The sequence below is a fragment of the Paramormyrops kingsleyae genome, chromosome 1 (genome assembly GCF_048594095.1).
Source record: "Paramormyrops kingsleyae isolate MSU_618 chromosome 1, PKINGS_0.4, whole genome shotgun sequence".
Lineage (NCBI taxonomy): Eukaryota > Metazoa > Chordata > Actinopteri > Osteoglossiformes > Mormyridae > Paramormyrops > Paramormyrops kingsleyae.
The window spans coordinates 68,824,471-68,847,308 of NC_132797.1; the positions used below are offsets into that span (position 1 = coordinate 68,824,471).

General features: G+C 45.2%; 1 protein-coding gene across 5 annotated transcripts in view; it reads right to left on the reverse strand.

The window, feature by feature from the left end:
* The window catches only part of tanc1b (tetratricopeptide repeat, ankyrin repeat and coiled-coil containing 1b), a 95,727-nt gene extending 73,098 nt beyond the window's left edge, over positions 1-22,629 (reverse strand). For 4 of the 5 annotated variants that reach the window (XM_023811685.2, XM_023811518.2, XM_072718544.1 and 1 more), the window contains exons 1-2: positions 22,378-22,629; positions 8,130-8,221 (exon numbers count right to left, since the gene is read on the reverse strand). In XM_023811685.2, the coding sequence (XP_023667453.2) occupies positions 8,130-8,190 (61 nt within the window). In that variant the 5' untranslated portion in view covers positions 8,191-8,221; positions 22,378-22,629. Of the gene's footprint in view, positions 1-8,129; positions 8,222-18,339; positions 18,362-22,377 lie in introns of those variants that run through there. The other variant, XM_072718542.1, reaches the window with a different exon arrangement.
* Positions 22,630-22,838: the final 209 nt, after the last annotated feature.

Genomic DNA, 22,838 nt, shown 5'->3' on the forward strand with positions numbered 1-22,838 from the left:
ACCAGTGAAATGCTACATGACTGCACTGTTGAGTCAAACAAAATGGAACAACAAAAGCGACTGTAGGAGAACAGACATCTTGGCAGCAGCCGGATCGGCCAGGAAACCACAACGATACGGTTTGATGATGTTAAAAAGACAGCAGTGCTTAACGAGACAGCCAGTGGGCAGGGGGCGGGGGTCAGCAGTGGGAAGCCTTTAGCGAGGAGCCGTCTCCCAGCACTAATCGCAGCCCAGCATCTCCCTCTGCGCTCCAGACTTCCTGTGGCCCCAAGCCTGAGCTTCTGCTTCCCCAGAACCTGCCTGTCTATCTGAGGCTGGGGAGGAAGAACCTGGGTCAGCTAATCGGTCTCAGAGGGGGCCAACGAGCCGAGGGTGAGATTTAAAAACTGAACCACGAGCCCCCCCACATGTGCTCGATCTTGTTTCCAAGTCAGGCGGAACGGGGACAACTTTCTGCTGCTGTTACAGGAAACAATACGGACTGGGTCCCCCGACCCACCATGCAGAGCCTGACGTGTTATTGCCTCATCCGTTAATGCTGCAGTTGTAGCACACATGTGGAAAGTGTAGCATGCTAATTTCGGAATTCTCCCTCCAAATAAAGACATGCTTTCCCTGCCCGCAAAACCTCGACTAGTCTGCATTTACCACATCAAGCATTATTACCCTACAAAAGGCCTTATTTGCTCTTTTAATCTCCTCTTGGCGTGACAGCAAGACAGCCGGCCTGAACCACCCCGGCCCCCCCACCCATCAATGGCAGCATTTAGGCTGCGTTTACAAAAAAAAAAAAACAGGAGGGTGTTCAAAGAGCTGGTTCAGCCAGTGAGAAGAGGTCCACCTGGCAAAGGGGCGGGGGGGTCCATTTGCGGGATAACTGGGCAGGAAAGTGTGGATTTGGATGTTTTGACAGACTATTCATTTCTAAAGCCATCCGTGCAATCTGGCAGAGAACTTGCTTCACCCTGCTGGTCTCAGGGCCACCAGGAGGAGCAGGCATGGGTGCCTCAAACAGGCCTCTTGGTTAACAGCTGGGAGGCACCATTCCTTAGAGACAGGTTCCAGAACTTAATGAGTGGCATCACTCCCTTCAGTAAAAACCAGGCGAAATTGGAATATAGCGCTAACACGCTAAGCTACAGAAGGACAAGGACTAACCTGAGACTACTGGAAACGAAAGAATTCAGGAAAACACGCATGCAGAACCGGATGGATTAACGCTCCCACAGCCTCTCACAAAAGCTGCCGACATCGCAGTACAATGAGAGATTCACGATATCTCAATATCGCCAGATGTTCATTAACAATGAAGACATGGGAATCTTGGCCGATATCTCCGATCAATATTCAACGGTAACAGAACAGTTGCATTTTCCTGTCCGCTGTTACGCTGATATTTTTTAAAGGTGCTGATCTGGTTTAAAATCATCTACAGTTTCCCCCCATGAGACAAACTGGACGTCACAAATGTTTATCTGGTGAGGTACTAGCCAGGAACACTGGTTGTGTGGTTGCATTTCCTTGTGAGAAACAGTGATAAGAGCGTCTGCGCAACAGGTACAAATGGGATCTTGCAAGGAGTGTGTAGGATTAAGTCTTTCAATATTTCAAATGTCAGTTTCTTTGACAAACACAGAAAATATGAATACAAGTTAAATTATCCTGAAAACCAGTTATTGGTACTGGCAGAAGTGGTGCACCGATGTGAAAATTGACAAAGAAACGACAATTCAATTGTAAACTGCATCTCAGGAGAAACATCTTCAAGCTGCCCAGTTCCCTAAGGGAACAGGCTGAAACAATTATCCAGATAACATCACTTGGCCTACAACTGTAACCATTAAAACTTCCAATAAATAATTCAGAGGGAATCCACATCCTGTCAACATCTAGCTCCTCGCTTTTAAGTTACTTGAACATTTTCCAAGCATTGCCAATAAACCTGAAGGCATTTTCTTAAAACTACATGATTAAATTACCATGTTTCGTGCTGAATATTAACATTTCTTTCTTCCTTTTTTATATGAAGCTGAAGTTCACACATGCTTTCTACGAGAGATCTGATCGCATAGCTTTCCTCCTCTCACACAACTTGACGTTTTGGATTTGACAGATTTCAAAGCCTTCATTCGATCCAAGGCCTCACCAGTGCTGAGAAAGCAACGGGGAGGTTAACTAACACCTAACTAGGCAGCATAAAACATTTACGCATATCGTGTATATATGTATGTCGCCGTGTATGGGTGTATAATTATATAGTGCTGGGCGATAAACCAATCTCGATTTTTTATCGATAAAAAATGAGGACGATCACGATACACACAGACTATAAAACTCAATCAACCAAGTTTGCTCCTCAAAGAAGCAATGGGTGCATTCGACTTGGGCTTAGGTCTGTCTGCAGCTACCGTGACGTGGAGCGAGATCTGCCGGTGGCTGCAGGGGTAGAGTACAAAAACTGACTGCCATATATATGTTACTTTTTTTATTGTTAGAGGCAGCTTTGGAGAGCCAGGTTATCCTGCTGAAGCTGGAGTCTCCAAAGGCCTCAGCAATGATCAGAACAGCCAGGAGCCTCACGCATCTACAAACACCGGCTCACCCTGCAGAAAAACTTTGCTTCCAGTGCTGTCTGGCCTTCCCCCAACAAATCAACTCTCCTGTCTATCTGTGCAGCAGTCCCACCAAACCGGCCTGTTGCACCTGCCCACCTCAACGCCAGCGAAACAAAGCCCCCCGAAACAACCCCACCCTTGGATCAATAAAAAGTCCCATTGATCCTTTGATTTACAACTAAGCAGGACTCAGGTCAAGCGTGTTAACACCTCATAATTAGCCAGGCCATTCTGCAGAATGATTGCAATTGTAACCAAAGAACATTTAATCGACCCCAGTGTAATGCGATCTGTCCTTTTTCCCTCGACTGTTTACCCACTCTGGGATTGGAGGGGGGGGTCAAAAGCTGATCCCAACAAGTGCTGAGCTAACAGGACACACAGAGTGTGATTAAGTATGACACACCATTACCATTAAAAGTTAGCGTTTATTTCCTGACTGCAAATTCAATCCCCCAATTCAAACCTTTTTAAAGGAATTAGATGTTAATCATGTTTCCTTTCTCAGAGCGAGTCACACATGGTGGGGCAGATCTGAGGAAATCAATTGAACTTTCAGCCTAGTTCACTGACCTCTAGCAAAGCGGCATCCAATCAGGTATAATCTTTGGTTTGGGACAGGTAGATTCGGTAAACTAGTTAGAAACCAAACTAATTAAGAATATGGAGGAGTACCCCAAATTATTTAACAACACCTTAAAATCATATCGAGACTTAATTCAGAATAATTATGCTTGGAGGTGTAGTAAGGATATTTAGCAAATGAAACTAAAACAAACGCGCTTAACACACTTTTCAGAACAGCAGCAAAAAAGAGCTTTTTGTGTACAATGTAACAATGAAACAATGTAACTCATTTTGTTTCAAGCCGAAAAAGGACCTGCAATCACACTTATTTTATATATAACGCTCTTTCGTGACATAGTACTCACCTGTCGAACGCCTTTCACAAGCGCCAGGCGGTTCGCCGCTGCCAGTGTGAGCGCGAAAGCGAATTTTTTGCCTGTGCCGAGGTGTGTGCCGCTTGCTGTGCGGACACAGCTTAAGATTAAGGGCACTAAGTCGGATAGTAGGAGCTGTGTGCAATGCAATAATTTCAGGTATTGACAGGGAGGCCTGAAAGGGGCCTAATTAAATCTGCATGTGAGCAGGTACCAAAAGCTCAGCACACACACCTGGAGCAGGACATCAGGGCAGCACCCCCACCCCACCTTCACCCCCACCATCATGAGCTGCAAAGTCTTGCCTAAAGAAAGGATCAGGTGATCCTGCTGCGACAGGAATCTCGAGGCCCCCCCAAGCAAAGGCCAGAGCAGCCGGGAGCCTCAGGCATCTATGAAAATGAGCCAGATCATCCTCTGGAAAACCCCATTTCCTCTGCTGTCTGGCCTTCCAACAAACTCTTAACTGTCGCAACACGGTCTCAACAAGACAGTCAACCACTCTATATGCTTAAAGAAATGCTGTCCCATTGCAGCACCATCAGTCATAGGAGGATCACAAGGCTGAAGTTTCTAAGGTACTCCCACAAGTTCTTGGCTATCACTCAAGATTGGGGGGGCGGAGAGGGGGGCTAATTTGGTTAATACACAAGGTGGGTAGGATGATGGAGCATTTAAAAGCTGTCTAGGGTGGGAGAGGGGTAGTCAACTTCTCTGAACTTATGAATACCTTGTAGACATCTTAAGAACAAAGGAATATATAGGGCACTGCATATTTTTAGCAGCTGAATGATAATTGATGCCTCTAGATAATCAGTAAAGAGCAATATCATAAAACCGAACAGCTATCAACCAGAAATGGCACCCAGAGATTAACATGCCCCCAGGAACAATCAATTCTGCTGACATCAACCCAGTTTAATGTCAAACATAAAGATCCCAAGTCTGAAACGGCCAATTTATCTCCTGGAGCAGTTTCATTAATGGGCGGTGAATCTCACCCGTGGCCTGCAAACCGTATCCACCAAACCCCCGGCATTGTTTAACGGGGCTGCTACAGCCCAGTAAAATCCATCAGTAGATGGACTCCACCTCTTTAGAACTCATCTCAATTAGTGCAAGACCTTAAACAAAGTTCCCCACCCACCCCAACTTGGGCCCCACGTAGACTTTGGCCAGCGGGGAAATGAACAGCCAAAATCCCACGAGGGTGGGATCCTGGTTCAGAAACAGCATACCCTTGGGGGGGGGACACACAATAAGGCAGTCTATTTTAAGAAGTTCAAAAAGGCCAGTTACATGAGCCAGAGATGGGGGGGTGGGCAGCGATGGGAAATGACAGGGGTGAATTAGCGGCCTGTGCGTTAGCGGGCCAGGGCAATCCGTTGAGCAGACAGTCCCGTTTCCATGACTCCTTCCTTCCAGGACAAAGCTGCAGAATTCCAAAAGCCGTGTGTGGAGCCATACTGTGTTTACGTTGCGACGGGGGCTTCTCCCGTGTCCATTCTGCATCACCGAGCCGTTTTTAAGGCTTCCTGGACCTTCTACCACCTTTGTGCTTCTCAAGCTTCGGCGGCTCTTAAGCCCATTGAGCTTGACAAGGTCCTAATCAGGGCATCCAGTGTACTGACCAAGCAGTTTTCCAGTGATCATTAACCCACCAGCTGGTCGCTAGGCCGTTCTTCATGATTCTTCCAGTTCAGGCACTAGAGAGAAGACTTAGTAATTCGGCACTGTGAGCTGCATAGAAAATATCCTTTCATGCAGTCATAATTAAGACTTTTGGTCTCCAAAGGGAACTGTACAGGGGTAGGGTGCTTCACTACACCAAAAGCCAGCAATGGATTTAAAGTATTGCTCCGAAAAGACAGATTTTTTTCCCGTTACTTAAAGCAGCACGCTAAATATTTATGCATCAAGTGTCAGTCCGGACTCACGGTTCAGTAAGGATTCAGAAGTTTTGGATAACATGCAATTCTCCTTAAGGATGTCTATGTAACTAAGATCCTCGCGAGTGCCGCAGGAAGCAAAGATTTTACAAAAAGGCAGCAATCTTCTGGTGTACAGAGAGAAATCCTACCCGACGTTGTAGTTCATAAACGTCTTCTGCAATAAATTGAAGCCCGTCATACAGTTATCAGATGGGATATGAAAGAGCCTTTTTTTGTTGGGTGAAACGTGTGTGAAATCTTTAACCTGCTGCTGGATACATATGCCTGTAGTCCTCAGAGAGCATGGCTTATCTATGGGCACTTATCGAAGAACAGGAAGCACACGGCCCGAGGGGAAGTGGAATTTATCGTGAAGCCCATAAAAAAAAAAAAATATGAACACTGTTGTCAAATTGGCTCACGGTCATCTGGAACGTGTCGATCCCAAAGCTTATCAGAACACCTGCTCGGTTTCAGAGTGTTTTGGTCCTTCAGCATTTCCCAGAGCTCAAAAAACAACATAACCTTTTAGGCCAATAAGAAGCATCATAGGAACGACAGTTTACAGACTAAACTAATCCTACGAGTGCAATGTTGGGTCACCAGTCACCCACCAGTGATTGATGTGCCTGAGCAGAGCTGGATCCCCCCCAGCCCCCCGGCAGTGGGTGGGGACGAGACGCTCGACAGACATGATTGATTGGAAAAGCAGCTCGGTGTCCAGCTTTTTGACGTTTTGACGCCCTTGCAAAACTGCTGACTGGTGTTTCCCACCGTGCACAGAGAACCTCTGCACGCTTCCACAAGCCCAGCTGAAAAGCAGATCCTCGACGTCGGCAGCGATAACCTCCGGGGAAAGCAGCCCGCAAAGAGCTGCACTTGATTAACCTCTTTGTGAAAACACCAGGTCGGCGGAGAGGAGTTTGAAAGAAGGCTCAGGAACTGGAGGGCTGAAAGCCTAGAGTTGAATTCTTCTCGCCAGGATGAAAATCTACGCATACCGACAGGGGAGGGAGATAGGCTGAGCTGAAACAGGCAGGGAGGGGGATATAACCAGGACTCAGGAGCAGTGGGGATACATGTGAGGGTGGGCAATTAACCACGGAGTCCATCAAAAGCAAACAAGCCACAGGTCAGGAGTGATTAAAAGGAAATCGTGGGCGGGGAAATTCAGTCACCAGCACAACAAACACACAAAACAGCTGTGAGCTAAACTACCCCTGTGACTACAGCCATTCCGGACCCACTGCAGCCACTACCACATCAACCACCTAAACGGTAAATAAAAGCATTCATTGGCACAAAACTACTTAAGGTGTGGCTATTGCTGCGAGCAGGCGTACCTCTGTCAATAATGGCGAGTTCTGTCAAGCGATTAGGTATCACCTAGGGGAGAGGGGGAACAATTCACATCCTGTCCCTCTAGAACAGGGGTCACCAACATGGTGCCCGTGGGCACCAGGATGCCCCCCCCCCCCATGGACCACGAGTCACTTGTGGACCCGTTCTCAAAATAGCACAACTCACCAGTGAGCAGCGTCTAAAATTTAATTTTATCCTGTTGCTATTCTTCTTTAATCACATTTGCATTTATAAAGGTTTCAAAATGACAATATAAAAAAAAAGCATTTTAAACATTTATTATACTGAGCAAATTTGTTATTTAAGAAGAGCGTATCAAACTGGTAGCCCTTCGTATGGCTCAGTACCCATGAAGTAGCTCTCGGTTTCAAAAAGGTTGGTGACCCGTGCTCTAAAAGGAGTCTAGGCATGGTCTGAGAAGTGTTGCCACGGAGACATGACCAAAGGCTAAGTGTGATGGTCCCAATTTTTTTTTTTTTTTAAAAAGCCAAGGGTAATATCTGGTGTTTTCGCTTTAGAAAATTAAGTGATTTGAAGGCGTGGTTTAATTTAAATCTTGATGCTCCCCTGAATGTCTATAAGATCCATCCATCACAGTCACATTGTCGTGCTTTTCTAAAACTCTAATTTCCTCAAGGGTTAGACCTCTGGAGGAGATCCAGTTAATTAGTCTCTTCCATCACGTCACCCTCCCAAACCCGTTTCATGCCAACTGTCACTTTTTTACACCCACATTAAGAAACCCCCCCCCCCCCCCCCAATACTCACAATTTACTTATCATGGGGGGGGAAAGTAAGGTTCTGTAAGTGCTGCAATTGTTGTAGAAGCATTTCAAAGAGGTCAAGGCATAATTTCACCTTCACACTGCCAAGAAATTCTTCTAATTAGATTGAGAATTAGCCTTCATTTCTCACCTTTGTGAAAGTCACTTTGTTCCAAATACTCAAATTCTGCCTTTTCACTGTTATTTAGAAATCGAAAGATCCCTGGAAGGCCTCAAAAGTTGAATATTCTTGGTTTGATGCAAGAATACATAAAGGGAGCTTCAAACACAAAGCAAACAAAAAGCTGGCAAAGGAAAAGGGGAATACAGAGGATGAGATACAAAGAGGATGCATTAGAAGCGAGGTCAACTGTCAATCCTGAATTAGCCAATCACCAGATGTTTGACATAGTTTGACTGTTTTGTTTTGCAACCAAGCGTCTGATTGGTACTTTAAGATAAGCAGTGAGGTTGCAGTGTTACGTGTGGTGGGGTAATGCCATTCATTCATACCTGGCTCCTTCTTGCTGGCCCTTCCACCTTCTCGGCTCTTCTTCAGAACAGCTTTAAACATGCTGAGATCTCTAGAGCCTTCTGTCTCTCCCCTGTGAAAAGAACATCACCATCAGTCACCGAGGAACAAGGCAGCAAACACTTCAGGCCGCAGTACTGCACATCTGCACGCGCACACACACTCACACAGAAATGGGTGCTTCCGCAATCCCACGGGTGGTCTACATGGAGCTGCACTGAAGGAATGTCCCTCTATTTACAGAGAAAACGGGCCTCATGAATCTGCTGGATACCAAACGTTTCCTATCTAAGCAATGCTACATCCCCAAACTTGGCCTTCTCCAGCCACCCATTACCATAAGCCGTACCCCTTGCTATCACTGCAGGACCTCTCTGATGCAGGACCAGAGAAAATGGACACCTACCATTAAAAAGGGAATTAGTGTGCTTGAGAAAAAAAATGGCAAACTGTCTCCCAAACACCAGTAGATCACACAAGCCGTATATGTGCAACATTGATATGGCACCTAGATTGAAGAGCACAAGGGTTTTTACGGGATTCTGCTGGGGCCCAATTGTCAAACGTGAGCATGATTCTGATTTTTGGAGGGGGGGGGCAAGACCCCTAGAGAGAACAGGCTGGCTTCCAATCGATAGGATAAGAATGTGCAATGATCCAGATTCATTTTTCCTCCTTATAAAGGGGGAATTCAAACATGCTGTGATGGCAGAAGGAGTAACTCTGTACCATCAGGAGGGCAACTCATTCAGTAAATTCCCCAAAAACTGCTGAGACTTCTCCTTTACTAGAGCTCCAGCTTCTTAAATTCCTACAGGGGTTTGGAAGGATCGGAGCAAGGAGACTCATGGGAACCTGGAGCACAACAGAGATAACCCCAAAAATGGGAAAAGCCAGTATTTTTCCATTAGACAAGAGAAGGTCCTGCAGACAAGACTAGTGGTGCGACAGGATTCGACAAAAAGGACACAGAAATGAGGTATGAGAGGGTAGGAAATGGATGACATGCTGAATGAGCTGGTATTGCAGCAAAGTTCTGCTGAACCATTTCATCATAACATCCATAAGAGCTTAAGAGCTTCTTGAAAAAACCCATGAGCACTCAGACCTTGGTAGCTGATTCCTACATATTTCCACGGTAACGCATTCCGAAACACTGTAAAGAATCACTTCTGCCCTGTGCACGTCATGAAAGGCTAGAGGCAGCAGAAGAGGTGTATCCACTATCATGAGTATAAGAGATGCGTGACAAGTACGAGACCCCTGGTCAGTTTAACCAGCTGTACTAAATGCAGTACTTACACTCTGCGATTAGGCAACTCGAACAAGGCGAGCCAATCGCTTCCAAATGAGGATTCAGTACGCCTCAGGAACCAACAAGGCTGCTACTGAACCAAAACACCTCTTAGCGTAAGAAAACACACCATTTTTGGGGAAACATGCAGCCATTTTAAGTAAATTACCAAGGAGCAAAAATGCAAAAGTCACTGGGCAGAAATACAGCAATTTAGGGGAAAAATAGATCAGCAGCAGCCTTCTGATTATAATTCACAAGTACATGCAGCATTTTCAGGGACCAGGAACCGACGACCGCAGTCTGGCAGGATGGTGTCAACAAAGACTTGCACAGCCGCCCTGCGTTTGACCTCAGCCCGCCAGACAGCCACCCCGGGAAGAAATGAAGACGCACTCAAGTCAGGAATGGAAAGCGGGAGCTGAGATGGCTGGCTGGGAGGAACAAGCAAGGAAAAACGGCGCAAGAAGTAGAAAATACCACCTTTCATGCAAGATAACCCAACTGCGTCCTATGAGACTCCATGGCTGCCTTTCCGAAAAGCTGCAGTCACGTCCCTTTCCCAGAATAAAAACATTAAGAAACATCTTGTTCCTTGATTACATTATGGTTCAATCGAATTCAGTAGCCAAGGATGTGGGGAGAAGCGGCCTGCTATTCACCAGACTATCCACTTCAACGGCATAAATGAATTACAGGCAAACTGATTAGACAAGAAGTTTATCACCATATAAACAAAAAACTTCAGCACGGCCTGCTAGTCCGCCACGTCTAATACCTTCCTCGAGGCATGCCCTAGGAGTCTCTCCTTCCCAGGAATAAGCAGCCTCCCTGCAAAATGGCTCTCTGGGTAAACACAGCAAAAGCCCTCACAGCTGCTCTCTGCAAAAACGTCCCTTTGAGATTTCCTGAGCAGAACATGGCAGCGCCGCCATTGTAATCAAAGCAGAACTTTAAAAGACAGGAAGGGACATTAACAGAAGAATGGACAGAGAATCGGAGTTCTGAAATCTGATTTTTAGATGAATGGGACAAAGGCATTTACATTTCGGCCAAGTTAAGTGGTCAGCGAAGAACCTCCATTTCCCCATCCCCAGGAAATGACTCCACAAACCTTACAGCTATTTTAGGTGCTGCTACGACCCATTGATGAGAATGAGATGGAGTCCCAGCAATATGCTGAGAGGAAGTGTGCAGGAAAGGGGGTGCCGCACCCCCACGACACTGTACGCCACAGGAGTGCCAAACCACATACCCTGCAAACGTCCAACGACAACCTTCAACACCGCAATACGGTGATGATTCGATGTACACTGAAGCCCAGTCACTAGGCCCCAATCAATTAGGAACACACAAAACAGAAGTGCTCTAAACAAACACGCACACAGTTCCGCAAGCTCAGCTTCAGTTAAGTTTTTCAGTTAAAATAAGCTCAGAACCGGGTCAGGCAGAGACAGCACCAGCGCCCCAGAACTGCATGCTCATTCCTGGCCTAATTTGGGTCATGGTGACTGTTAGTAGTTTTAGTACTCTATTTGCTTTTGTTAATATGTCCAGATAAAAACAACATCCTCTGGTACAACCTGATATGTATGATAGCAGCAGCCCCCCCCCCCCCCCACACACACACACACACACAGGAAGGCGCTCCCTTCCTCAAGGCATCTTTGCAAACGATTGCACAGCGTCTCCCAGTTCCATGCACCCCCAGGTTCTGCAAGCCCCAGCTTCTCAAGCCCCAGAACACGTCCCCCACTCCGTCGACCCCCCCAATTCAATGCAAACTCCGCGGCCCCCTGCCCGAGCCGCCTCTCCATCATCTCTCACTCCTCTGAGCTTCCCCTGGCTTCTGGCCAGCAACTGTTTTTCCCACACAACCCCCCACCCCCCAAAAAAACCCTCCCTGCTTGGTTCTCACCACGCCATGACAATTCCTGCCTAAATAAGGCAATCTACATAATAAAGAGAGACACCAGCACCCAAGGATGGCCTATAGAAGATTGCGCTTTATGGGGGTATTTACAGGAATGCAGACAATACAGAGATATGAGCAGCCTACACAAGAGCCACCGGAACAACACAGCCACGCTTACACTCCCACTGTAAGCAAACGGAAACCACAAACCAGCAGCACTGGAAGGTGGAGGAACAGACTTCCACTGAAACGTTTTTTTTTTGTTTTTACTTAAGCATTGGGATGGTAAAAGAGGCTGTCCACACGTGACAGGGTGGCAAACATTTAGATTTCAACCATTTTATTGCATTTTGAGACCATTGTAGAGGACAGTGCAATTAAATTTTATAACTAGACGCACCAATGTGACTTGCAAATATGCCCCCCCCCCCTTTTTTTTCCCTCTTTTTTAACCATTGCCGTGTATCACGTGACATACTCAAGTGAAAATTGTTGGGGAACGTTTTCCCACTGGAAGAACTTTCTTCCTGGAACCAGGAACTTCTGTCGTGTTCCCACCACAGGAACTCGATTCTCAGATGGACTACTGGGGTGGGGCTTACAGGTATAGCTTGCTGATTGGTTGACCATAAAAACCAGCGCTAACTTGGAAGTACACGGAACTGGCAGGAAAGGATATAGGACATAGACCAAAAACTGAGCAGATAAAATGTAACCAAAGCAGAAAAATAAATATTATATAAATATATATATATATATATATATATATATATATATATATATATATATATATATATATATATATATATATATATATATATATATATATATATATATATATATATATATATATATATATATATATATATATTTTTTTTTTTTTTTTATTTTTTTTTTGCTTGCATCCAATATTTCTGCATCGGAAAATTCCATTGATAACGATATACTTTAATATCATTAATTGCGGCAGTAAAACTTGCTAGTGGAATAACGTGACTTCGCTTTTTGTTTCTGTGGAAAATGATCTGTTATAAACACGTGATAAACACATTATGGTCGTATAAATAAAATACAACTAAAAAGCTGTGTCCCATTAGGATTGGGATTAATTGCCCCAGTAACTAACAAATAAATGATCATGAATAAATGAACAAAATTACTTGTTCATCCTCGTTTTGGGGTGGTGGTGTAGTTTCGTTTGAAACTGCGTGCGAAGTTTAACTTACACGCTTTTTGCATTTCCCATGATTATTTAGCATAAAGGTTCCAGTTCCTGTTGTGAGGTGAAAAAGCGACACATGAAACTGGCCAGAAGCTACAAAAGTTCCAGGTCAAGACTGCCCAGGTACTCGGATCCAGGAACTAGGTTCCTGAATGCCGGTGGAAAAGTGCCTCATGAAACTCAAAGCACAACAGCGCTCTATTGCAGAAACAGATGACCTGATAGAAAAGCAACTGACCAAATACTAATGTTTACCTTTGTAAATGTATGTGTTTATGGTTTAAAAAAAGCACCATTTAACTTCTCAAAGCTCTACTTCACTTTGTAACTTTTTCCTTTAAAATAAGACAAAACATGGTAATTTCTGTAAAAAGTATATTAATTACCAAAGCATTTATCAGAAATACTTTTAAGATGGAAAAAAAATGTGTTGCACTGCACGTCGATTTAAGTGGTGCGCCTACATTTTGTGCTGGTACTCCTAGAATTTTCAGTAAGGAACGGGAGTGTTACTAGTGGAAAGAGTCCGTCTGGAGCCCTGCACTGTTATCTGAATGCCCTCCCTGTCCTCTTCAAGAATCAACAGGACTTAGAGTGGCATGAACATGGCATCTGTGTCAAATTTCAGCACTGCACTGCTTAAAATTAAAACAATCCATTGTATGTGTTGCATACATTGTGCTTAGGCCTAACCCTCTCAGTTGTGCATCTTGGCTTGTATTCATTCTCTGTCATTGTTTTCTATTGTCATGTCCCTAATATCAGCAAGCTATGGCAAAAATTATATAAAATTCCTCCAACCTTGGTCACGTGACAATAAAGATTCTAATGTATAGTATGGGAGAGATGAGCAAAAAGCAGATGTTCCTCTACAGGAGAAGAATGAATTTCTGGATCTTTGGAGGATATGAATCTTAATGCAAACATCAGAAGCTGAATGAAGTCAATGACAAGAGTAACCGCTGGCATACGTTTATTTTTTGACCCAGATGCAAAGTAATAAACCATCTCAACAGCGTAACCGAATCTGCTCTAATCGTTTTGCCAAAGGAAAGGAACTGGTTGTGTCATTACACCAGAATTTCACATAATGAGTATGGGTAGAGAGGTACTCCAAAAACCGTGTGAACAGAATATACTTTTCTTTCAGATGGCAACATAAACAGCCTACCCATCTAATTTTCAGGATAAATGTCTAACCCATAGTCGTAATTCAGAGATTCCCAAAAAACAACATGATGTCATGGGAAAAGCAAGATGGGCCAAAGCAATTCTCAAAAAAAAAAAAAAAGTGATTTATGTTACAAGACAGGGATGACTGCATTCCCTTCACACAAGATCTCACAAAGATTTGTGCCCATAGGCGAATATGTATGTTGGTTTGGTAGTTTGTATAAATACTGAGAGAAGGGGGGGGGGGAAAGCAGCACTTAACGTTAAATGAAATTTACACACAGATAGGAAAGAAAAATCCCACCGTCATGTCAGAAAAGATCAAAGAGCAAAAAGTCATTTGGAACTGAACTTGATGCATCCTGTTGGTCAGCTTCAGTGGCACCACATGCCATCCCCTGCCCCTTCGAGACCTAAGCCGTCTGTCTTCAGTTCCTGTAAATGACCCAGTCGCCGATTAGCTGGGCTTGGCGTCGTGGAATAATCCTCACAGCGTCCCGGCCCCAGGTGCCAGAGAATCCACACACATTCACTTGCCCTCAGACAGAAAAATCCCCAATGTTTAAACCTTCAGCGTCAGCTACATCATAACACAAATATGCCACATGCAAGTCCCCCCCCCCACCCCCATCAAATGTGATTTCCGGAGCATAAGAATGGAGGGAACAACAGCTATGGATCAGAAAAACGGAGGACGGCAAGAGAACAAAGGCTCGATGAGGCAGAGCTGGAGGCGAAAATAAAAACAGCCGCCAAAGGCAGCAGAAGGGAGTGTTTAAACAGCTTAAACTATTCGACATGCCTGAAACAAACTACTTTCACTCTCTCTTAGGGAAGATGTTTAGTGTAAAAATCTAAATCCAGAACTCCTGTGCCTTTCTCTCGACCAAAATGATGACGTCAGTCCCATACCCGATATGGAACCATACGTAATTGTGGCAGAATCTCTGTCTCTCTGCAGTGAGGATCAATTCCAGGTGATTTATCCATCCAGACTGGGCCTCCGTGGGGACGGCCCGTGTTTAAAACCAACCCAACTCTGGAAGAAAAATATGCCACACGTGTGAGCAATTACAGACCCCCACCCCCCAGCACCACCTCCATCCTGACCCTTACCATCCCCACATTCCACCGCACTGCAGCTGTGCAGTTAGCATTCATGCATGCTTGGGGCACAGCGGAGACAAGACAAGCCATGCCCCCCCCCCCCCCCCCCGGAGATGAGATAAGACAGGACAGGAGGTGTCCAGTGCGTAGTCCCTGGGACATTGGCGGCAGACCTCCCAAGCAGCAGGAGGGCAGAAACACCACGAGGTAAGATGGCATGTGTCTCTCAGAGATCACCAGTGGTATGCTTCTAGTCTGAGATCACCCCAAACTGGGCAGTCAGAGCCCCCGCCACAGTGAACAACGTCAGCAAGATAAGGTAGGAGACAAGCATACTCCCATCTGGTAGAAGAATGTACACCCCCCCCAAAGTAATTATTTATACTCCCCACACAAAAGCCCAATAAACATTAAGAACTTTTTTTTTTGGGGGGGGGGGGGGTGGTTTCTCATCAACAGCAACCTCATCGGATTATGGAAAGGTAATCCACCTAAAAACCATCAACTTGTCTGAACCCGATAAGTACCACCATCGCATTTTTATTTGCGGAGGGAGTGCAAGGGCGCATGCGCAGGAGAAATGGCAGGAGAGGGAGATCTGCCGCTGCAAGGCTCCCCTGACAACTGATCCCAGGGTTAATTAAACCATCGGTGCATCTCTTACGGATCAAAAGGCAGAACAAGAAAAACATACAAATATAAATCAACCCAAAAAAAGTATCAGCATGAAAATTGGCTTTAGTCACTGTGCATCAAATGGCACCTTAATTTAAGTTCCAGTGAGGAATGTCTGACCATCACTTAAAAAAATACCTGATAAGGAAATAAAGAAAGCTTGGCACTCAGTATCAATCCCTCCTGGATCTAATCTCTGCAGATCTTCAAAGAACCTTTGTGTGACCTCAGAGACACTGAGGGACCACGCTAACATTCCCCAAGGTTCATGGACAGACATGAACAGCAGCACAAATGTTCAAGAGAGCTTTACTCTGGGAGGTCATGAGGCACAGGCCAGAACAGGACCATGACCCAACATTATGGAAATTCTCCAGGACCTCAAGATACACCCATGCTAACAACAGAATGCCAAGCTACAGGGTGACACATGCACACACATATGAGTACCACATAACTACCAACTAATGAGCAAAATTAGTCATGTGAATTAATGGCGTCATTGTCATTGCACAACGTACAATGAAATTAGGACTCTATCCTTTCCAGTGCAAGAAAGAACAAGTCAGGAAGGATGCAAAGAAAATGATTATGGGATATAACAAAATATAAACAGAATGCAAAATATAATATAAAAGGAGTGTAAAGAATATGTAAACAATGTTATAAAGAAAAAGTAGGTGTTTAAATAAAATGTGTTAAATTATAGGTACATGCCATTATTGTAACTTTGTACTCATAGCTATATGAGTACAAGCTATATGAATACAAGCCATTACTGTAAGCAGTTTTTACACAGTACTCAAATCAGAGGTAATGACTTTTTTTAAACAGTTACAGACAGGTTACTGACACAAGGCACTGGAATGCATTTATAACAATGTAAAAGTTTATTGGTTAAATTACTCCTTTATATGACTTAGTTAAATAACCACCTATATATGGTTCTATTTACGAACCACGCAAATGGAAACGTTTGTATGGTGCATGCTGGGAAATCTCTATGCCCAGCCTAGGAAAAAACACGCATCGGGATGTAGGGATGCAGTACGGCTGGGAACAAGAGGCGGGCAAGTTCTGAGTTGATGTGGAGAGATTAGGAAAGAGCACCCGATGGGGCATGATGGGACACCCGCCTCCCTAAAAGGTACAAGAGCCGGCAGGACCGAGAGCCATAGAGGGCATGTGGAGGAGTGAAACTTTCTTTGCTCCAACCAGAAGCTCTAAGAAGCACTGTGAAGAGCCAGCCAACTTGAAGCAAAATACTGCTTTTCCCTGCCAGTGCACCCCAAAAACAATTGGGTTATGCTTCAGGAAATAGTGGCAGGATGAACTCAATGGTTAAGAGGCCTCAGGCATGACAGACCGCAATCGCAGGCTTCCATGAGAGCTGTCAGTGGAGTGATTAACAGGACAGACACTCAGCGGGGAAGATCAACAGCAGTTGGGCAAGTCGTTGAGTTAACAGCGTGCTGCCTCTGTCCCAGACGAACGCGGCTGGGGAGAGTATTCACAATGTTCAGTTAACGAAGGGGTGGGGGGGGGGGGGGGCGAGGTGGAGGATCTCAAGCAGGCTGAACTAGGCATGTCAAAGGAAACCAGGAGAGAAGCAGTGATGGAAGCAGTGGTCAATCAGCTGGCAGCGTTCGGTAGATTGGCTAAAAGCCACCCATCGTCCAACGTGTCAGCTTTAACCCTCACCCCATCAGACAGAGCTACACGATGAGCTACCAAGCAGACGGGGCTGTCTAATCCCCCCCTCCCCCTAGCAAACGCGTCTCATCGACTGGATTCGCAGTTGGCAGGTTGTGGTTTCCATGGCAACCACAGACACTCCATGCCATGACCTTTACGAGTCTTTGAGGAAAAACCCATTTAAATATTAGGTAACGCCTTCCTGCTCCAAACGGGAAAATGCCAGGTCACCTCGCATAGGTGTAAAATCTTGGCGCGGCAGCCAGGGACGGAAATCTCATTAAACGTGTTAATTCCAGGCAATGAAGTCAAACTGAAACACGCTAACAGCATGTCTGCCAAGCTGTGAACAGGGGAGGGTTACAAACTCGTACAGAAACCCTGGCATTAAAAGGATCTGCAGGTAATATATGAACCAACAGGCAGTCTTTAGCCATCAAGAAGCCCCATAATGCAGAACATGCGGCAACATTCCTAACATTTGCTCTAAAGGATCCCTTAGTGGCCAGGTCTTAAAATTAATGCATGATTGACGTCCACCATGCAGAACTTGAGTCCATTTTAAACACATCATGTGTGCTTCTCCTTTGAACCTTAGACATCATCGGCATGTGGCGGCCTTGAAGTCCACAGTGGAAAAGCGCAGATGACATCTACGGCGACAGACCAGGCAGAGTGTCTGGGGCCACGGTGGTGGGGGCCGTGGTCACCAGTAAGACCAGTGAGCAGGGTGATGTCGCAGCCGGGTTATCTCAGCCACGCAGGACTGTAAGCCACCCTCTATGGCAAACTGTAAACACATCAAGATGAAAGACACCACGACTGTACCTCAACTTTTAACCTAACCAAGCCCCCTTTAGAATCTTTCACATAAATGGAAGACTGCTTAAAAAAAAAGCAGATTTATATCAAATACTGAAAGGCCTCCAAAACAGTGCAGCTAGTTGCTAAGACAGCTTTCCTAAAGTAAAATAAACATCTTATATATTCAGCAGAACTATGTGCCTGTGCTTAGGAGCAGAATAAGACGTGGGAGATTCCCTGATGTAGCAAATTAATATCCCAATCCATTAACACCACAAAATCATTCGACACTCAAAATTAACTCACGGGTGCCGTCTGGCCAAAGCGTTTCCCGTAACCCTTCACAGACAGTTCGCAGCGAAACAAACAAAATAAAAATCCAAATGCATTTACAAGAAGTGAGTGTTCCTTTTAACCGGCCTGCATGTCAAAACCTGGCTGGACTGACTGGGAAGGCATGTCACGACTCCGTAAAGAGATCCGCCGAAAGTGCGCTCTCTGCCGCCCTCTCTGCCAAACGTCACGGGAGAAAGGAGGCTTAAGGCGTTCATCAACCGTCACGTCACGGCGCTACGCTACGCCTTCCGGCATGGAAACATTGCGTAAATGGATCTCGGCCGGAAAAGGTATGAAGGCACTTCATAAACTGCTTCCTCTCACCTGGAGAGCATCCGCCCTGCCTGACGGCACCACTATCCACGCTGTCGTAGCTGAAACGCACACACCCCATTCACTTTGAGGAACTCCAGCTTCCATCCAAGCCACAGAGGAGCAGACGTTGGCAGGTTTAGGTTACCGTAGGGCACCAGCCACTGCACCCTTGAACATACCAGGCTTAAGTCTCTCCTGAGTAGCATGGTGGAAAGATTTAGGGAACACATTTCTACCCTGAAGGTTGTCTGAGTCCTGGGGGTGCCATCCTGATGGACCTGAACATACCTTTCAGAAAGCAATTCTTTAAACTGTCACAAAGTCAGCTGCATTTGTATGAGAACAGCATACTGCCAATACCAGCTGTCTGATTCATGATGTCATTTCCTGTTTGCGCTCTGCTCTGCAGGGGAGGGCGCAAAGTCCAGCAGCCATGCCACACAGAGCAGATACCGAAAGCAAACCCCGTTTCGATAAAGTGTCGTAACCTGAACGGTGTTTGGGGTGGGGTGGGGGGTGTAGACAAAGGCCAGGTTGACAGCCCCGCAGGCTACCTCTTGTTTGTTTAGGGTTAAGCATTCACCTGCAAAGTTTAAAGTTCGGCTTTCACTTGACAAGCAGCCCTTGTTGACATTAAGGGTTCAAGAGCTCTCGGACACCTTTCCAGCTTCAGCAGCTCTCATCTACTTTCACATGCAAGAGTAAACAAAACATCATGTTATGCAGGTCTCCTAAACCTACAGAATCTCTCAACTCACCCCCAAGGTTTAGCCACACAAATCACATCCTGATTCACTAGTATATTTTGTGTTGTGCAACACGTCAACCTTTTGGATGACAGCTATGTACAAACCAGGTGGGAAAATGACACTAGTTAAACAAATATAAAAATGCATTAAGATAGTTATTGGTCATGGGCTTGCATAGCAAAGGGGGGGGGGGGGGTGTTAAAAAAAAAAAATTGTGTGTGACATTTTGTAAGGTCAGCTTACTTCACCCACACTTGTGCACATCACTCTGAAATCACAGCTGAGGCCTGCACATCAGCATCCCTTCAAAAGACTCGTCACAAACCGGCACCGAGAGGAGAGGCGTGGTGAAATTAGCCAAAACCTACTCGCACGCACATTTCCATGTACCGCAGAAAAACGGTCTGATCGTTTCACAGGGATCCCGCCAGGAACGCAAAATTAAGCTGTTAATACAGAGAATGTGCCAAATTTCAGAGCATTAAAATGCTCGACCGGCCAAAATATTTCACATACTGCGGTTACGCGGTACTTTCTTAAACTGGCTCCGAAAACAATTTTTCCCTAGGTGGTACAGTAGCTGTATTAGTTCTTAATTCAACACCACACCCCCAACTCAAGCTGCTCTGTGGCCAAAAACTTAAGCCCTCACATAAATTACACTGATGTCCCAGGAGCAAAACAACTCAAGAGTTATTTAATGTGCAGTTGCCATCTTTTTCCAGCGTGGAACCAAAGGCAGAGGAAATTCGTGGTTCAGGATGATGTTAGTAGTAGAAAATACACCACAAAATCAACAGGTAAACTCAAGCCACAACCAAAAGTGGTATAAAAAACAAAGTCAGAAAATGTTACATGAGAAGCAACAGTACTGAAACTGTTTGTGTTGTGTGGCCTTGCTTAGTCTTTTGGGAGGGGGCAATGATCTACATGTTACCCTGAGTGCTGCGTCAAACCCCCCCCCCCCCCCCCCCATCCCCTCTCCTCCCCAAAGCACCTTGAACTATCTGGTGAACTTGCCGTAAGAGATCGAAGGCTCACAGCACAGCATTTCTGGTTCAGATGTCCATCAAAACCAGAGAAACTGCAGTTAATAGACCACCACCCACAAGCAGCCTATCAATGCAAAGATGAAACCAGGGTCTAACAAACATTAGGGGACATACAGAGAGCTGTCCAACTCCATACAGAGCTAGAGCTCATGGTGTTATCATGCTTTGAGTTGGAGTAAACCATGAAACTGCACAATCACAGTTAACACTTTTGGGAGACACCAGCAGAAATACAACTTACCAATTTATCACACTTTACATTTATCTTTGTAACACAACACTAGGTATCAGGCTGACCCATTTAACCAAAGCAATGGGCTTACTTCACTGACTCCTGGGTGCTGCTGGATCAGAGCTTCCCCGCTGCCTGCCGCCTTGATTTGCCAAAGCGCCTTGTCCCCTCTCCAGACTGACTACGAACAGCTAGACCCAATATCTCCCCTGTGGCTGGGACCCTTGTCCGAATTGCCCACAGTGGAGGCTTAAGACACAGTAACAAAATCCCACTTGTCTTGCCACAAAGGTTCCTACTCATGTAGCCCAAGAGATTAAAACAATACTGCTAACAGACAGAAGCACAACAGTTGTCCGTGTACCTTACAGTGAAGTCTAACCTCTCGAGGGTGGGGTAAGGCACCCAGATGACTCGACAGCTGTACCAAAGCTAAAAATCACATAATGCTCCCAGTGTGACATGGGTGATGTTAGAACATTTTAGCTGGGTTAGAAATCCGACGCCTGCACCCCCTCAAGGAAAAAAAAAAAATCTAACGAAGCATCTGACTTAAACAGATCTTGACATCGAATTCACTTCTTCCGTTTAAACACACACGCTGCAACATACCATGAAAGGTATTCTTCATGAAAGGATTTCTTAGTGTATTTGAGCTGCAAGCCATTTTCAGAGCATCCCCAAGCCCAGTACAGCTGATAAAAAAATAAACATCGCAGCATGAACCAGCTGACTGCTAAAACTAACACCCAAAGTAGTAGTAAATTATTATTACTAATAATTGTAATAAAACTAAAAGTCACACTTTGACTAGACTGTCACACTTTGACTAGTCCGACAGGAGGAGTAAAAATGCCTGGATTTGGGATTTGTACTAAATTTACAAAAACTACACGACTCACTGTCGTATTAAAAGCAAAGCAGTATGAATCATTGGGACAAGAGGTACATTTAGTGGAAATTAACATATTTCACTGTATTTAACGTTGCCTATACTGGGGGAAACTTTTCACAAACGAGGCATAATGTGTATTTAATTAAGGAATATGTAAAGTTAGTATAAATGCATTACACACAGCGGAAAGGCGAAAAAGCGTTTCTCCGCACGGTACAAGACGTGTTAGGCTACGGAGTATTTATGAAACTTTTTTTCCCCCAGCAACATCGAAATAAATAAGCGGTGAACTCAAAATGGACACTTGTAGCTGAACCTCACATTGAAAGTATTTGCCTTTGCTGTCACGGGGTAACAAACCTTCACATGGGAAGATGGAGAAACGCACAAAAGACGCTTCTTCTTTCCGCACAAAACTGAATAAAGGACGGAGTCCGAGTGAAATGCCTTGACATGTCCAACAAACTTTCTAGGCACTCAGCCCCACCGCCACATAACAGCAGCCTTTAGGGCTTGATTTTCCAAAAAACTTTATTGCTCTTTAAGATACGAAGAAGTACCAATAATCGTTTTAGTTAAACCATTTAAAACGTATCTGTCTAAACCCTTTTACTCCTAAAACCTCAGCCGCACCATTCACCAACTTACCAGCGACTCGTTAAACTGCTTCATTTCGGTCTCACCAGCGCATCCGCAGTAGAGCATAGAACTCGATACAAATCTCGGTTTTTTTCCTCATTTTTATGAAAAAAAGACATATATTACCTGTTTTAAGTCATGAAGCGCCGGCTGAAAAGTTTTTTTTTCCCTGGCGTTTATCTCCACATGAATGGCCGCACGGGAGCGAGGGCGCCGTTCAGCTCCTCCCTCGCGGCGCTTTCGGCCGTGAGGTCATACCGGGGCAGCCGCGGCGACGGGCACCAGCTCACATCACACCCGCGTACCGCGCGCGGTCCATTAATCACACCCGCGAAGCTCCACGAAGAATCACCCCAGTTTACCTTCCCGGCAAAAGCACTGCCCGCTCCTCCCTCAAAGCAACGCAAAAATGAGAAATATTTCCCCCCTCTGCCCAACCAGTCCGCTACGCTCCCCTTACAAGGGAACAAGCGTTGCAGTGTTATACAAATAAATCACATATTTTGTTTAGTTTAAGTAACAATCAACTTTAACATCAACACATAGCAAATTATCTTCAGAAAATTCATTTGGATATGCGTCGCAGG